General features: G+C 53.6%; 1 protein-coding gene across 1 annotated transcript; it reads right to left on the bottom strand.

Moving 5' to 3' along the window:
* Nucleotides 1–10,032: 10,032 nt before the first annotated feature.
* On the bottom strand, nucleotides 10,033–13,357 carry Nkx1-1 (NK1 homeobox 1). Its single transcript, XM_050140770.1, has 2 exons — nucleotides 12,889–13,357; nucleotides 10,033–10,889 (listed from the first exon to the last, which is right to left on the bottom strand). Exons 1-2 carry the CDS (start codon nucleotides 13,355–13,357, stop codon nucleotides 10,033–10,035), a joined length of 1,326 nt encoding a protein of 441 aa, XP_049996727.1.
* Nucleotides 13,358–13,900: the final 543 nt, after the last annotated feature.

Here is a 13,900-nt window from a genome sequence, read left to right as displayed (position 1 = left end):
ACTCATCATTTGATTGCTACCATTGTGATCACTGGCCACTGCCTTAGGGTTCCTCTAGCTGTGGTGAAACACCAGGACCAAAGCAAGTTCAGCATTAGAGTTCATCATCAAAGGGAGTCAGGACAGGAACTCACATAGGGCAGGAGCCTGGAGACAGGAGCTGTTGTAGAGGCCTTGAAGGGGGGCTGCTTATTGGCTTGCTCAGCCTGCTTTCGTATAGAACCTAGGACCATCAGTCCAGGGATAGCACCACCCACAATTGGGCTAGGTTCTCCTCCATCAGTCAATCATTAGTTAAGAAATAGAAGCTTACCCTACGGTCTTATGTAGGCATTTTCTCAATGGAGGCTCCCTCCTCTCTGATGACTCTAGCTTGTGACAAACTGTCAAACTGTCATTTACCTGAACGCGGATGTGTGGTTTATTTGTGGGCTCCAGTTCCTTCTCCCACTGACAGCTGCAGCACTGTGGTCCTAAATTACTGTAGCTACATGGATGGTAAAGTTCGGGTTGGACAGGTGTGAGCATTCCTGCTCTGTGTTCCTAGATTTGACTTTTCTGAGTCCATATATTTCCAAGTGAATTTTAGGATCAATTTTTCAGGGAGCCCTATTTCCCAGGAGGTAAAATTTTGACAGAGATTTTTTTTCAATTTGATATCACTTTGGGAAATTGTGACCTCCTAATACTAAAACTTATGATTCATGAACTTCTGATAGCATTTCATTTAATTGAGTTATTTTCAGTGTTTTACAGTTTTTATATAGGTCACTTATTTTTTAAAAAAAAATCCCTAAGTACTCTAATGCTTTTATAAATATGATTTTCTAAGTTCTGTGTTTAGATTATTTGTTGCTAATGTATAGAAATACAGTTGATTTTTTATTTTGATAGTGTATCCTGCCACTTTGTGAAGCTTTTCTGTTCTAATAGCGATGTGTATTTCTGTGTGTTCCTTAGAATTCGCTATGTACAGTCCTGGTATCCATAAACAGAGATGTTCTTTCCAGATACAGAGTTCCTTCTCCCTCCCCCTCTTGTGCCGAATGGCTCCGGTCAGCCCCTCCAGTCCTGTGTCCTGTGGATCTGAGGAGCACTGAGAGTTCCATCTGGCTCCTGACCTCCCACACAAGCGCTGAGTGTGATATTCACTGTGGATTTTTGTAGATCCTCTTTATCATGTTTTTTCTTTATAATTTAATGAAGTTGTTTTATTATTTCCTTTTGTTGCTTATGGTTTGGGTATCATTTCAAAGAAACCACTGCCTAACTTCAAGCCACAGAGATTTACTACTTTTTTCTGAGAGCTGATTTTTGTCTTTTTTTTTTTTTTTTTGGCTTGTTTGTTTTGCTTTGCTTTGCAACAGGGTCTCACTATGTAGCACTGGCTGACCTGACACTCACAGAGCTCTACCTGCCTTTGTGTCCCTAGTGCTGAGATTAAAGACATTTACTACAACTCAGGGCCAGTGAGAGTCATATAGTTTTAGTCCCTATGTGTAGAGTCAACTTTTGTGTGTGTTCTTGAGTGTTTTATATTAAAAGGTTCAATTTTATAAAATGCTTTTGCCTCACTGCTACATGCTTTCCCTGTCTTTACTGAATTGATCATATGATTGTCCAGACAGATGCGATGTATCATATATGCTGTTCATGTATTGAACTAGCTGAGCGGTGGTGGTGGAACTCACTCTGTAGACCAGGCTGGCCTCGAACTCATAGAGATCTGCATGCCTCTCCTCCTGAGTGCTGGGTTTAAGGGCATACACAACTACTGCCTGGTTTCATGTTATGATTTTTTCCATGTTTTTATTTTATAAGTTTCCACTCAGATTTTAATTATTTCTTTTGGATTGTTTTGGACATGATTCTCTGTTCCTTTTCATATATCTTAAGTTAGAAACAATTAGCTTATTGATTTAAAAATCTTTTATTTAGTAGAGGTATATTTATAGAGGTTAGTTTTGATCTAAGCATTTTATATTGATCTTTTAAATTTTTTCATGTTGTGTTTTTGTCTTTTAAATTTTTGTTTTGAGATCTGAGTAAATTGGGAACATGGGGATCAAGGGGAGGGGGGAGGAAGAGAAGAGAGCATAGAAAAATATATAGCTTAATAAAAACAATTAAAATTTTTTTGTTTTGTTTTTGAGACAGGGTCTTACCCAGGCTAAGCTTAAACCCCCATCTTCCTGCCTCTCTCAAGCACTGGGATTCAAGGCATATGCTGCCACACCCAGAACTTGTTTAAAATTTCCAAGAACTTTCTCATTTCTCCGTTATTCTTTTCTCGGTTGATTAGACATTTGTTGTTTGATTTCCATAAACATAAGACAGCCCTTATGTTAGTGATTTTTGTTCTTACTGAAGACTACTTCGTATGATGCCAAGGCGTCCTAAAGCACACTGACCTGTCTGCCAGGGAACCAGCCACTATTGAGTTCTGTCCTGTCTGCTCAGGAGGCTGATGCCTGCAGACTTCCCCCTCCCCGTTGCTGGCCAGCCTCCTTATCTGTTCTTTGAAGGGGGATGTTAAAGTCTTCAGCTGTTGTCTCTGTTGCCCTCATTCTGATAGTTTTAGCTTCATGTATTCGGGGGCAGGTGTTAAGCTCTTTTATACTTGCCATCTCTTCCTAATGGATGGGCCCTTGTCCCTCCGCTGGCAACAGTGTAGCCACTCAGCTCTCCCCTCCGGATGGCTGCTTCTATGACTGCTTCTACGGTGCACCTTTCCCACTTCTTCCCTTCATCCTGTCTGTGTAGCTGTTTCCTGCCCACTGTGTAGGCTGTTTAATCTCTCCCCTTGTTTCTGCAGCCTGAGGAGTCTCTCGATCTGCTCTCGGTCACCAGTGTTGTTGATGGGGTGAACTTTTACCCGCTGCTTTCTATTTCCTCTATTTCTGTGTTGTGGAAATGAGTATTTAGTTCTTTGTAACCTTTCCTTTGGTTGTAAACAAAATAGATACTTATTTCTCTCCTAAGTCCAAAGTGCCTGCCTCCACAGGATCCTAGAGCTCCAAGCACAAGCTACTGCTCTCTGAATTGTGACTTGTCTTGTAAGAGTTTCCTTGTTGGCACACAACATTCAGTTTCTAGTGTTTTTCATTTAGAACAGGCCTGGGATTGATGGCTCCTTGTAAAAATTGTTTTGTTTGGGCAGCTGTGTACTGTGTAAGATGGTAGAGATTTCCGCTGCTAACCATGCTTGGGACACTTTCCCTGATGAGGATGGTAGGAGTGTCCAAACCAAAGATGACCAAACACACATGGAAGTCAGGCAGAATTGGGCTAGAACTTGCTTCTGTTTTCAGGGTTTTGGTTTTTGTACAGGTCTTATTACATATACCTCAGGCTGACCTGGGACTCAAGGGCCCCTGTTGCAGCCTCTTGAACACTGGGATCCCAGGTCTACACTACCAGAAACAGTTGTGTTTGTGTGTGCAGTGCTAAGGCCTTGCACATGGCATGTGTGTGTTCTGCCAGTGAACTGCATCCTACTCCTCAGCCGTTCTTCAGCAGACATCCCAGGGGGTTGGCTGTTAGAAACCTCTGTTAACTTCCCAGGTTTTTGAAAAGTTTGTTTTTGTTGGTTACTGCTGTGGACAGTCGTCCTCGTTCTACCTTCTCAAAGGATCTCCCTGCAGCACAGCACACTGTTGTGAGGATGGGTGTGCTGTCTGCATCGACTCTTACCCATCGCTGCATTCAGGTGCACAGCAATCCGGAAGGGGAACTGCTGAGCCGGGGCTAGCGCGGTTATTTCTCCTGTCACTTTTGTGCATCCATATTCCCCTTTAAATCACTGGCCTAAAATGTATGAACTAGGAAATACCATTTTTACAATTCGGATAGCTAACTACTTTCCCCACACACCTTTTCTCAGATCTGAGAGAGCATCTAAACTGTGTTCAAGTCCCAGTTGCAGTGTTCCTGGTCTGGCACTTGAACTGCTTACCTGGTGAAATGCAGGCAGCCTTTTTACTTGTGCAGATTTGTGATGCAATTTTAGGTCAAAGAGCTCTTGTATATTTCTGTTGCGGTAAAGCTACAACATCAGGGATGGGAGAAGAGAGTTTGTAAGGTGTAACTTGGGACTGGCCGGTTATCCTGGCGATTTCTGTATTCTGTTTTTCAGTGGATCTCCCTGACTTTATATAAGAAAGATTTGCCAGGATAGGAGCAGGGCAGGGGTCACAGTGAAGGTCTGGGCAGTGCCATTCAGCTGGGCACTGCTCCCAGGGCTTCCACAATACCCTGCACCCAGTATTTGCTGTAGTTTAGGCCCCTGACTCAGGAGGAAGAGGTCAGAGTACCTGGGTTCAAGGCTCAGAGCTGGAAGAAAGGCAGTTGCTGGCTCTTAGGATTCAACAGTCTTTACTTGCTCAAGACTGGGTCTGGGGTGGACTGCAGGGAGGGGAAGAGGCAGGACTGGCTGGCAGGCTTTTGGGAAGGCAGAGTCAGCCAGCTGCAGGAGTTCTAGACAGTGTCCATTAGAGCTATGAGTACAGTTGCCAGCACTCAAGGGCCAGACTGAGCTCTAGGCCTTAGCAGTCACAGAGCCGCCACCCATAAAATAGAGTTGTGGGATGTTTCTGTCAGAGATGGGTGCTGGGCTGTAAGGAGGCCACATGACGCCCGCCATTAGGACTGTGGAACAGCAGGCAAGCATACAGGCTTCATCTTCCCAGGCTACATCACAGCCTGAGGAGACTGGACTCCAGCCATTACCTTGTCTACAAAAGGGAAGAGGAGTGTGCTGAGACCTGCCGTGGATCACCTGGTACCCCCCCCCTCTCTCTCTCTCTCTCACACACACACACACACACACACACACACACACACACACACCGCTTGTGTCAGCTTGGCCAGAATTTAGTCATCCTGCCAAGCAGCCCCTGGCCAAGAAGCAGAACTTAGTGCCGGTTTGTTTTTGAGGCAGAACCCATGTGTTCCAGGCTGGCCTCAAACTCACGCTGTAGTCAAGGATGGTCTGGGACTTTTATCAGCCTGCCTCCATCCCCTGAGTCCTAGGACCACAGCCATGCACCGCCATGCCCTGGTTATGCAGTGGGGACTGAGCTTCCATCCCCTGAGTCCTAGGACCACAGCCATGCACCACCATGCCCTGGTTATGCAGTGCTGGGGACCAAGCTTATGTCTGCTAGGCAAGCACTCTACCAGCTGAGCTTGGTCGTCAGCACCAGGCACTAGTCTGTCTGTTCCAGGACAGATGTGGTCAGTGCCCCTGGAAGAGCTCATCAGTACAGGTAATGCTGCACCCAAGGTGGCTGCCACGCAGGAGTCCCTGGAACACAAACATCCCAGATGTGTGCTTGTGGGAGGTGACAGGATTCTGTAGGGCAGGGTGGGACACAGGGTAGAGCACAGCCTGTGGTGGCAGGGCAGACTCAACCCTGCTTCCTCCCCTCACTGGCTGCGCCTTTCCATCACAGGAGTGCTTCCCCTGGCTTTCCTCTCTGTGCCCTGCTTCCCTGGTGTTACCTCCCCTACTGTGTGCTGGGTCCAGCTTCCCTATCTCCAAATGTTATCCTCCTGGAGCTAGGGAGGGTCCCTCTGATCCACCTGCCCCGATGATCCAGAATGGACACCTGAGGAGCTCACCATAGGCCCTGGTCACAGCCAGCAAAATGACTCTGGCATAAAGGGGCACTCAGACACCAAGGAAGACATGAAGGGGATGGCACCAGGCCGCTGACGCCACTGTTGGGCATCAGGCAGAGCTAGGCTCCAGGTGACATAGTTGGAGGAGGTGGTGGGGCCTGGACATTTCTGGGGCTGAGGGTTGTGGTACAAGGCGGACCTGAGTTGGGCAGTGAAGGCCACTGGCCACTAGGGACACCTTGAGTGGGGTCTCAGTGAGGCCACAGAAGAGGAATAGCTAACACAAGGACGCCATGCAGGGAAGGAGAGGAGGAAGAGCAAATGGTGAGCAAGACAGGAGAAGCCATGCAAGCGGGAAGAGGAAGGCCAAGGCGGCCATACTTGTCATGCAGGTCTGGCCTGGGACCAGACTGGGAGCAGGAAACCCCCATGTGTCTTTGTCGGGCCTGACCCCGGGAAAAGACCCCATTTCCCAGCCTCCCTCAGTGGCCACATGGCTGAGCTCTACCAGTGAGGCAAAAGCAGCTTGGGTTTCTGAGAAAGTGTTTTATAATGATGTGGTATTCTTCCTTGCTTGCTGTTTGCTGCCCAGAATAAGGGCATGGTGGCCGGAGCACACCTGGGTTTGTGAGGATGAGGGCCCGGCCCAAAGATGTTGCTGCAGAGCTGGGTAGGCTTCATAGGGCTCTGTGAAGGTGCTCTATCTGCCTAGGACCGTTACAGACACAATTCTCTCATGAGAAAATAAAGTCTGTTTTCAAATTCTTTCATTTGAGTTTTCTCTCAGAGGCTAACAAACCCAATCTTGACCCACACCCAAGGGGCCATGGAGCACAGGCAGGATTGTGGTGAGGAGGGGGTGGGTAGGGGCAGGGGTTTGTGTGGCCTCACTGGAATCTTCCTCAGTGTCTGGGTTCAGTGGTTCTCACACAGGAGGTGGGGACAAAGGGGAAGGGGCCTGGGTGTGGGCGAAGGCCCCTCCCTATTCCAGGGTCCTGGGCTGTTTGTCTTTGCTTTCAGCCCTGTCTTCTATTGACAAGAAACTCCCACGTGTGGCTGACAGGCCGCTGGGGGCTACAGGACAGGCATGCCTGTTTTCTTAGCACTTTGATGACCGAAGCATGAATGTCCACTTTGAGTTTGAGAATACCCTGGGCTATATAATAAGACCCAGTCTAAAGAAAAGAAACTAAAACGGGCAAATTCTATGTAGAAGGGCTGTCCAGGCCAGAGCTGGTTCTAATTCCTAGAAGGTAGACTTCCTGCCCCGGGGTCCAGTCAGCTTCTCAACCACCAACACAACGGGGGGTGGTAAAGGCCAGCAAGACCAAAGACCAGCTGGCCTCCAATCTAATGGAGCACCCAAGGCCTGGACTAAGAACTAAACAAACTGGTGTGTCCACCCAGGTCTGGCCCAAGCAGAGTTGTAGGTCCAACTGGAGGGCTCAGCAGACTTTGCACCCCGAACCTCACCAGCTGCCAGATGTGTATTGAGAAAGCCAGCTAAGAGGCCAGAACTAGGCAGGCCCAGCAGGCTCCTCCAAGCCCTGCCTGCACGCAGCAGCCTTTGGCCAGCTGGACCTGTTCCTGTCCCAGACAGAAACCCACAGTTGTGACGTGTATCAGTGTTCTCCATACTGAAACATTCCATTCTGGAGGAAGCTATCTACACAGGAAGGCAAACAACTCAACTTCAGGAAAATCCTGAAATTGACCAGATTCACTAAGCCCCTCCGGACCAGCGAGAGTCCCTCTCTGAAGAGCTGAGCTGCCAAGAAACTAGGAAAAGCAAAGCTGCAGAGACCAATCCTGGAAGAGGTTTAAACCAACTGAAGCACCTGGGAAGGGCACCCTCCAACCTGCTGAACTGGGCAGGCTGTGCGGTGAGCTCCAGGTTCCCAGCTTTGTGAGCTGCCATCCATGCTGGGTGGGCCTTGATGATGTGGCTGTCTTTGAGTCATTTCTGCTCCTGTAAACAACCCACACTCCTGTAAGGAACCCCAATAAAACTGATTGGCTCACCAGGTTGGACTTTGGCGGTATTTGTACTTCCATCTGTTGTGGGATCTCTATTTGGGGTGAGAAGATACGTTGCATCTCCCCAGAAAAGGTTTGTCGTACAATATCCTATCACAGACAAAGTGTGCATGCACAGTAAGAGTCCAGCAAGAAGGACAACAGGGACCCAGGAAATGCCAAGAAGCAGCCTCTACTCCGTGTCATGACATGTGGCCATACACCAGTGAGGAGCCAGCAGGGAACCCAGAGAGGAACAGGAGAGCATTTATGGCCGCTGACTCACGTTCCTATTTGGTCCTAAAGCCTGGGGCGAATGAGTGTAAGCAGCCCTATTTGGGACTGAGCCTCGGCAGACGAGAAGAGTCCAATCCAGCCAAACTGCATCTGTTATCACATGCAAGCGCACCTAAGCACCAGGGACGCACAGCTACCAGCTCTACCTTGTCATCTCCCCAGGAGAGCTCTGGAGTTCTGGATTGTCTCAGCATTCCCAGCTGAGCTCAGCAAGGCTGGCATAAGGAAGGGGACCTTGGGTCTTTTTCCAGGGTCATCTGGGAGCTGCTTCCCCTCTCCTGTATAGGGACCCTGAGCACCAACACAGAGGGAGCTTGCAGAGAGGCCACCCCCACCCCTTCTCATGTTCCACCCCACCCTGCTGAGGGGCTAGGATTCTGCATGTGTTGGCGTGTGAGAGATGCCCCTGAGCTGAGGAGGGTTGGGTGAGCAAGCCCCCTGGCATGATCTCTTTATTCAGGCAGAGTGGCTTCTGGCTGGGCCTGCCATTATCTGTTTTGATGCCAAGAGTCTCCTGAAGGCTTTTAGGGCTTCCTTGCCAGCTGTGTCTCAGAGGCCCACTCCTCAGCAACAAGGTCAGGAATGTCCCCAACCTATCACCTGTTACAGTGAAATGTATCACACTTCATGGAGGGCTCTCACTTCCTGACCACCAGGAATACAAGTACTGTCCAGCCTGCTGCCCACTTAGGGGCCGGCAAACACCAAGTCAGGACAGAAAATTTCAGGCCCGGAAGATCTGGGAAATGGAAAGTGAGCTTGCTGGAGTTGGACACCAGGTCTCTGCTGGTGAGTGGGTGAAGCTAGAGGCACCAGTCTTGGGCTGTCTTAAAGGGGCAGGCAAACTTTCTGCCCCTGCCAACTGCCAGATGCACAGCTCTGACCTGCCCTTTGACTCTTGACCACTAAGAAGCCAATTACAAGGACTCCCCATCAGTGCTAGACATTGCAGTTCGTTATCAACCTGACCCCCAAAGGTAGCTGACTAGGGCCAAGACTCCTCCAAGAGCTCACTGTGCTTGGGTGGGGACAGACTGTGGGCTGGAGGATGCCTGAACGGTAAGAAGTCAAGCACCACAGTGGAGCACAGCTGTTTTCTTCCAAGGTGAGTCAGAGACCCTGGCGCAGACCTGAAGACAGTTGCCTGCCCAACCCTCTACCCACACACCAACTCCTTCCCCATCCTGTCTCCACCCCTACTAAATCTGCAAAATCTTCCGGAGCTGAAACAAGCTGCCACCATAGCCATAGGTGGTTCAGGATATGCTTCGAGATGTGTGCAGCCACTGCTTAGCCCCCCCCCCCCCGCGCGCCGGGCTCATTGCATTCTGCGCATAGAAACCATATACACATTTACACAAATGTTGAATATGCCCAAGAGTGACACACCAGAACAGGTCATTGGGCTTCCAGTCTAGCTATGACACTCTGGCAGGTAGTTCAACCCCAACCCTCGGGGCCCAGGGAAGCCGATGAGATGTTTTTCCCACGTGGCCACAGGTAGCCTGCTCGCAGAGACGAAGGGACGGGTGTGGAGGACGATGAGCAACAGGATGGGGCACCCCCTTTGGAGCCCAGCAGTGCCAGATTGCAGGGAGAGGGACAAGAACATCACCTACGAGAGGAAGAGAGCAAGAGCGGGAAAGGGGAGTCAGCTCAATGCTGCACCAGCTCCCAGAGCGAGCCCGAAGATAAAGGAGTACCTGGATATAAGCTACTAGAGTGAGGGCTGGCCATGGGACACTGAAACTAACAGGAAAACCAGAGCTCAGTGCTCTTAAGTCCCTGGTCAAGGAGGAACACAGACAGGTAAGAACCCAAGCGGACAGGAAGGCGGGATCAGCATCCTTCGGCACCAGAGCCTTCCAAAACGCTTTCTGTGGTTTATTAAGAGTTCTGCAAAGTGCTTGAAGCAGGCCTCGGGAGCCTTCCTTCTGACCCCAGGGCACACTCGTTTATAAATTTCTCTTCTGTAGGAACCAGCTATATACAGAACCAACGACTGAAACCTTAGAAAAGAGACTGTCGCGCTCGCCTTAGGTCCTCTGGCCGCGAGGCTGCACGGTGCAGTCCCCACCGAGGTCCTGGCACCAAGGTTCAGAGGTGCGGCGCGTAGAAGGCGGGCGCGCCATACGTCTGCGACCCGAGCACGAAGGGCGAGAGCACCGCGGGGCTGGACAGGAAGGGCAGCTGCGCGGCGCACACCAGCCCTCCCGGACTGTGCGCCGGGTACCCGGCCGGGCCGTGCAAGGCGAGCGGCGCACCCATGGGCGGCGAGGGGCTGAGCGGGCTGAGGCCACCGGGCAGCCCCGCGCCGGGCCCCGCTCCTGGGCCGGGGCCCCCGCCGCCGCCGGTCGGCGCGCTTGTGTCGGCGCCTGGGTTTTGCTTCTTCCACTTGGTTCGGCGGTTTTGGAACCAGATCTTCACCTGCGTCTCGGTGAGGCTCAGCGACAGCGCCAGGTTGAGGCGCTCGCACACCGACAGGTAGCGAGTGGCCTTAAACTTGTTCTCCAGCGCCACGAGCTGCTCGTAGGTGAAGGCGGTACGCGCGCGCCGCGGCTTCCCGGACTTCGAGTCCGAGCCCGTGCGTTTCCGCTTGGGCTTGGTGGCCACGGCCGCGCCCTGCGGGGTGCTTCCCGCGCCCCCTACTCCCGGAGCTGTTGCAGGCGGACCCGGGGCTCCGGGCGAGTTCCCACGGGGCCCTGTGGCTGCAGCCTCGTCCACGGGGGAAGCCTCGACCTCGGCTGCTCCGGGGCAGCCCGACCCGCGGACCCCGAGGCCGCCGCCGCCTCCCTGCGCCTCCTCCGTGCCGTGAGCATCCTGCACCTCCGGCGCCTCGTCCTCGTCCTCGTCTTCGGGCGCTTCATCTTCGCTGTCCGCGGTCGGGCTGCGGCCACTGCCACTGCTGTAGCCGTTGGCCTCGGTCTCGTCCGCCCTGTAAGAGTCCCCAGCACCTGCGGGCGGCGGAAAAGAAGAGAACACAGGGTCAGCCCGGCACCCAGCCGCACTGCCCGCTCCCTCCGGCCGAGATTCTCTTTATCTCGTTGGTTTTCTCCTCTTCCTCATTTGCTCCCTCCCCAAAGATTTTGTTTTCCTCCCTCCCTGCAGCCGTTCTCTTCGCGGCTTGCATCTCCTCTCTGCCTTCCTTCGGGAGGATCCTTTCCGTGTCAAGCTGATTTTGCTGCCCCTTTCGCAGTCCGAGCCTCCCTCGGCCTTTAGGGCTGCGTCGCGCGGGCGGACCTCGGCGTGTACGGGGGTTAGAGAGCTCCGATCGATTCACGGGACAGATACAAACTTAATTAAACTCATTTTGTGTAATGTACAAACTAGTTAAAGTCCATTTAATTTATTTCGGCGTATATTACCTTCCAATTACAGCGGCGCGGGGCCAGCCAATTACCGCACTCTTAATAGCTGGAGGGGCCAGAGGTCTAGGGTGGGGTCGGCCGGCTGGGAGGAGGCCTCGTCAAAGAATCAAAATCAGTCGTCTTGGAGCTGTCCCTAACCTCAGGCTTCTGGCCCTGAAAACTAGGTGTCGGGAAGTGCTGGCTCTTCTGCCAGCCTTGGAGCCCACTACTCAGCTCCCCTACTCCACTACGACAGCCTCCCCCAAGCTGGTTGAGTTTGGAGGCTGGGAAAGGGCATTGTGAACCACTGCGCACCAGCCCCGCAGCATCCAGCCAGAAGCCGCCGCGGTGACTGCATTTTGTCTCTGAAATTTGAAAGGTTGTCTGTCTCCTATGCAGCTATCTAAAGACTGTCTATACCCCTCACCCACAGGTGGTCTTTAAATGCCTGAGGAGCCCTCTAAGCCTTCCCACCCAGTGCCCGGGTTCTGCTTTCGTGTTGGGTCAGCGCCGACATACTGGAGCATAAACGAAATTCACTCCTCGCAAATAACCCCCCGGCTCGAAAGACCCAGGTCGCGTGAAGACTGCGGATGTCCTGGCCTCAACTCCCAGGCCTTAAGCAGGGCAACTTTTCCCTCAGGCGACCCTTAGCCAACCCCAGCCTGGTTGCCCTCCCTAACTGTGCAGCGCTGGCTCGCACCCTACAAAGCTCCAGCAGACAGCCACGGGTTCCTGGTAGATCAGCCCCTGGCAGAGAGCAGGAGGGGTCCTCTGCAGCCTGCGGGACCTGCTCTTCCTCCCTCCAGGAACAGAAGGTCAATGCAAAAACACAGGCAGAGCTGGTGGCCCCAGTCCTGTCCAGCCTGAGCTTTCTGGTCCGGGCGAGGTGCAGGGGCCAGGAAGTTAGAGGGAGGACGGGGGAGGGGCGCAAAAAGCAATCAGGAGCTGGTCGAATGCAATTCGCGATCAATAGCGGCCCCTAATAAGTGTAATAGGTTTTAATCGAGTAATTATCCGAATTTTGACCCTATAATTTAGATGTTCGGGGGGAGTTTGCAAGGTGCTTGAAAGAGATATGCATGCTCCGTAATGGGATATCGACCGCAAAGGGGGCGCGGGCCGCCCCATTACCGGCCGCTTTCCGCCGCTAAGCACATTTCCCTTTAACTGTAATCGAAGGGATTTAATTGTTTTTCCAGAGATAACCAGCGTTTTGTCACAATTAGTCTGATTTGTCCAAAGGGGGGGGGGGCTGGGGAGGCCACGGTGGGGGTGGGTAAGTCACCAAGCCAGGCTCCGTACGTCCCTTCCCTCCAGCACCAACTACCCGCCAAAGCCACAGACTGACTAGGCGAATCCCGGACCGTGTCGCAACGCTAAAACCCCAGATCTAGCCCAGCACAACCTTTTCAGGGACGTTCAGCAGGCCCTAGAGTCCGGGTCGGGAGGAAGCCACGGATGCGCCGGGCGCAGACCCCGCACTCTGCGAACTTTCCACAGATCCTGGTGCCGAGCCAGGCCCAGCTCGCCACAGGGTCTTGGGAGCATAAACATTCCAGAGCAATCACTGCCCTAGCCCCTGGCGTCCACCCCTTATACTCACTTGCAGGTTCGGCTCCCGCGGCCGCGGCAACTCCTGTGGCAGCGGAAAGGGTTCGGCGTTCCAGCTCTGCGCGCGGCGAGCGTCCGGAGGCAGCGGGGACCGGGACGCACGCAGCCGCTGGGGCGCAAGGGGCACACGTAGCGGGCACCACAGGGCCCAGTAGCACGCACCGGCGTCTCCTGCTGTTGAACTTGTTGGGATCTAGGATGTCCAGCACTGAGAAGGAAGTGGGGCGCGGGGGTGCGGCGGGCCGAGCCGCTCCAGCCCCCTCTGGCACCGCGGGCACAGTGTCGCTGGCCGCAAGCGGTGGGACTCCAGCCCGGGGGAAGATGGGCAGCTCAGCTCGTCCGTCCATAGCGTCCCGAGCAGTAGCCGCAGAAGCGGGCGGTGCGGGCCCCGAGCCGGGCCCAGGCGGTGGCGGCTGCAGCGCGGGGACGTCCCCAGGTGCCGCCGGGCCGCTAGTACTCATGCCGGCCTCGGGCCGCTCAGGCGGCTCGGGCCCCGCTGCCTACTGGGCTCCCATCCCTGCGCTCTACAAAAACAGTTCAGCCCAGCTGTTCTCGGCGCTGCGCTCCGCTCGGCTAATGCTGCCCGGCGTTGCCTCCGCCACCGCTTCAGGCGCCCGCCGCGCCCGACCAGTGCATTTATGGCGGCCCCGCCGGAGGCGCCCACGCGCCCACACGCTGCACACACGTGCGCCCGCAGGCGGCCGCGGGGTTCCGCCACCCTCGTTAGCGCGCACGCCTAATTGGCTGCGAACGGTCCCAGGCGGAGTAGGCGGGCCCGGTGCGGGACACACGGACTGAGCCGCAGAGCCGGACAGACAGACGCCCTCCCGGGAGCCCCAGCACAATCCGCTGGAGGGTGTCGTGGTCAGCACCGTGCCTTTGCGCCTCCGCCGGGCTGGAAACTGCGTGCCCGCCTCCTCGGCGAAGGGGGAGGAGACAGCCCAGCTTTTAAATAATTGCGGGACCAGTCGACCGAAGAGGGCTGCGGAGACCCCCCGGACGCG

Source organism: Alexandromys fortis, unplaced genomic scaffold (assembly GCF_014885135.2).
Source record: "Alexandromys fortis isolate MF-2015 unplaced genomic scaffold, M_Fortis_MF-2015_v1.1 scaffold_7, whole genome shotgun sequence".
NCBI classification, from domain to species: Eukaryota; Metazoa; Chordata; class Mammalia; order Rodentia; family Cricetidae; genus Alexandromys; species Alexandromys fortis.
The sequence above is the reverse complement of the archived record's forward strand: the minus strand, read 5'-3'. Positions and strand labels throughout refer to the sequence as shown.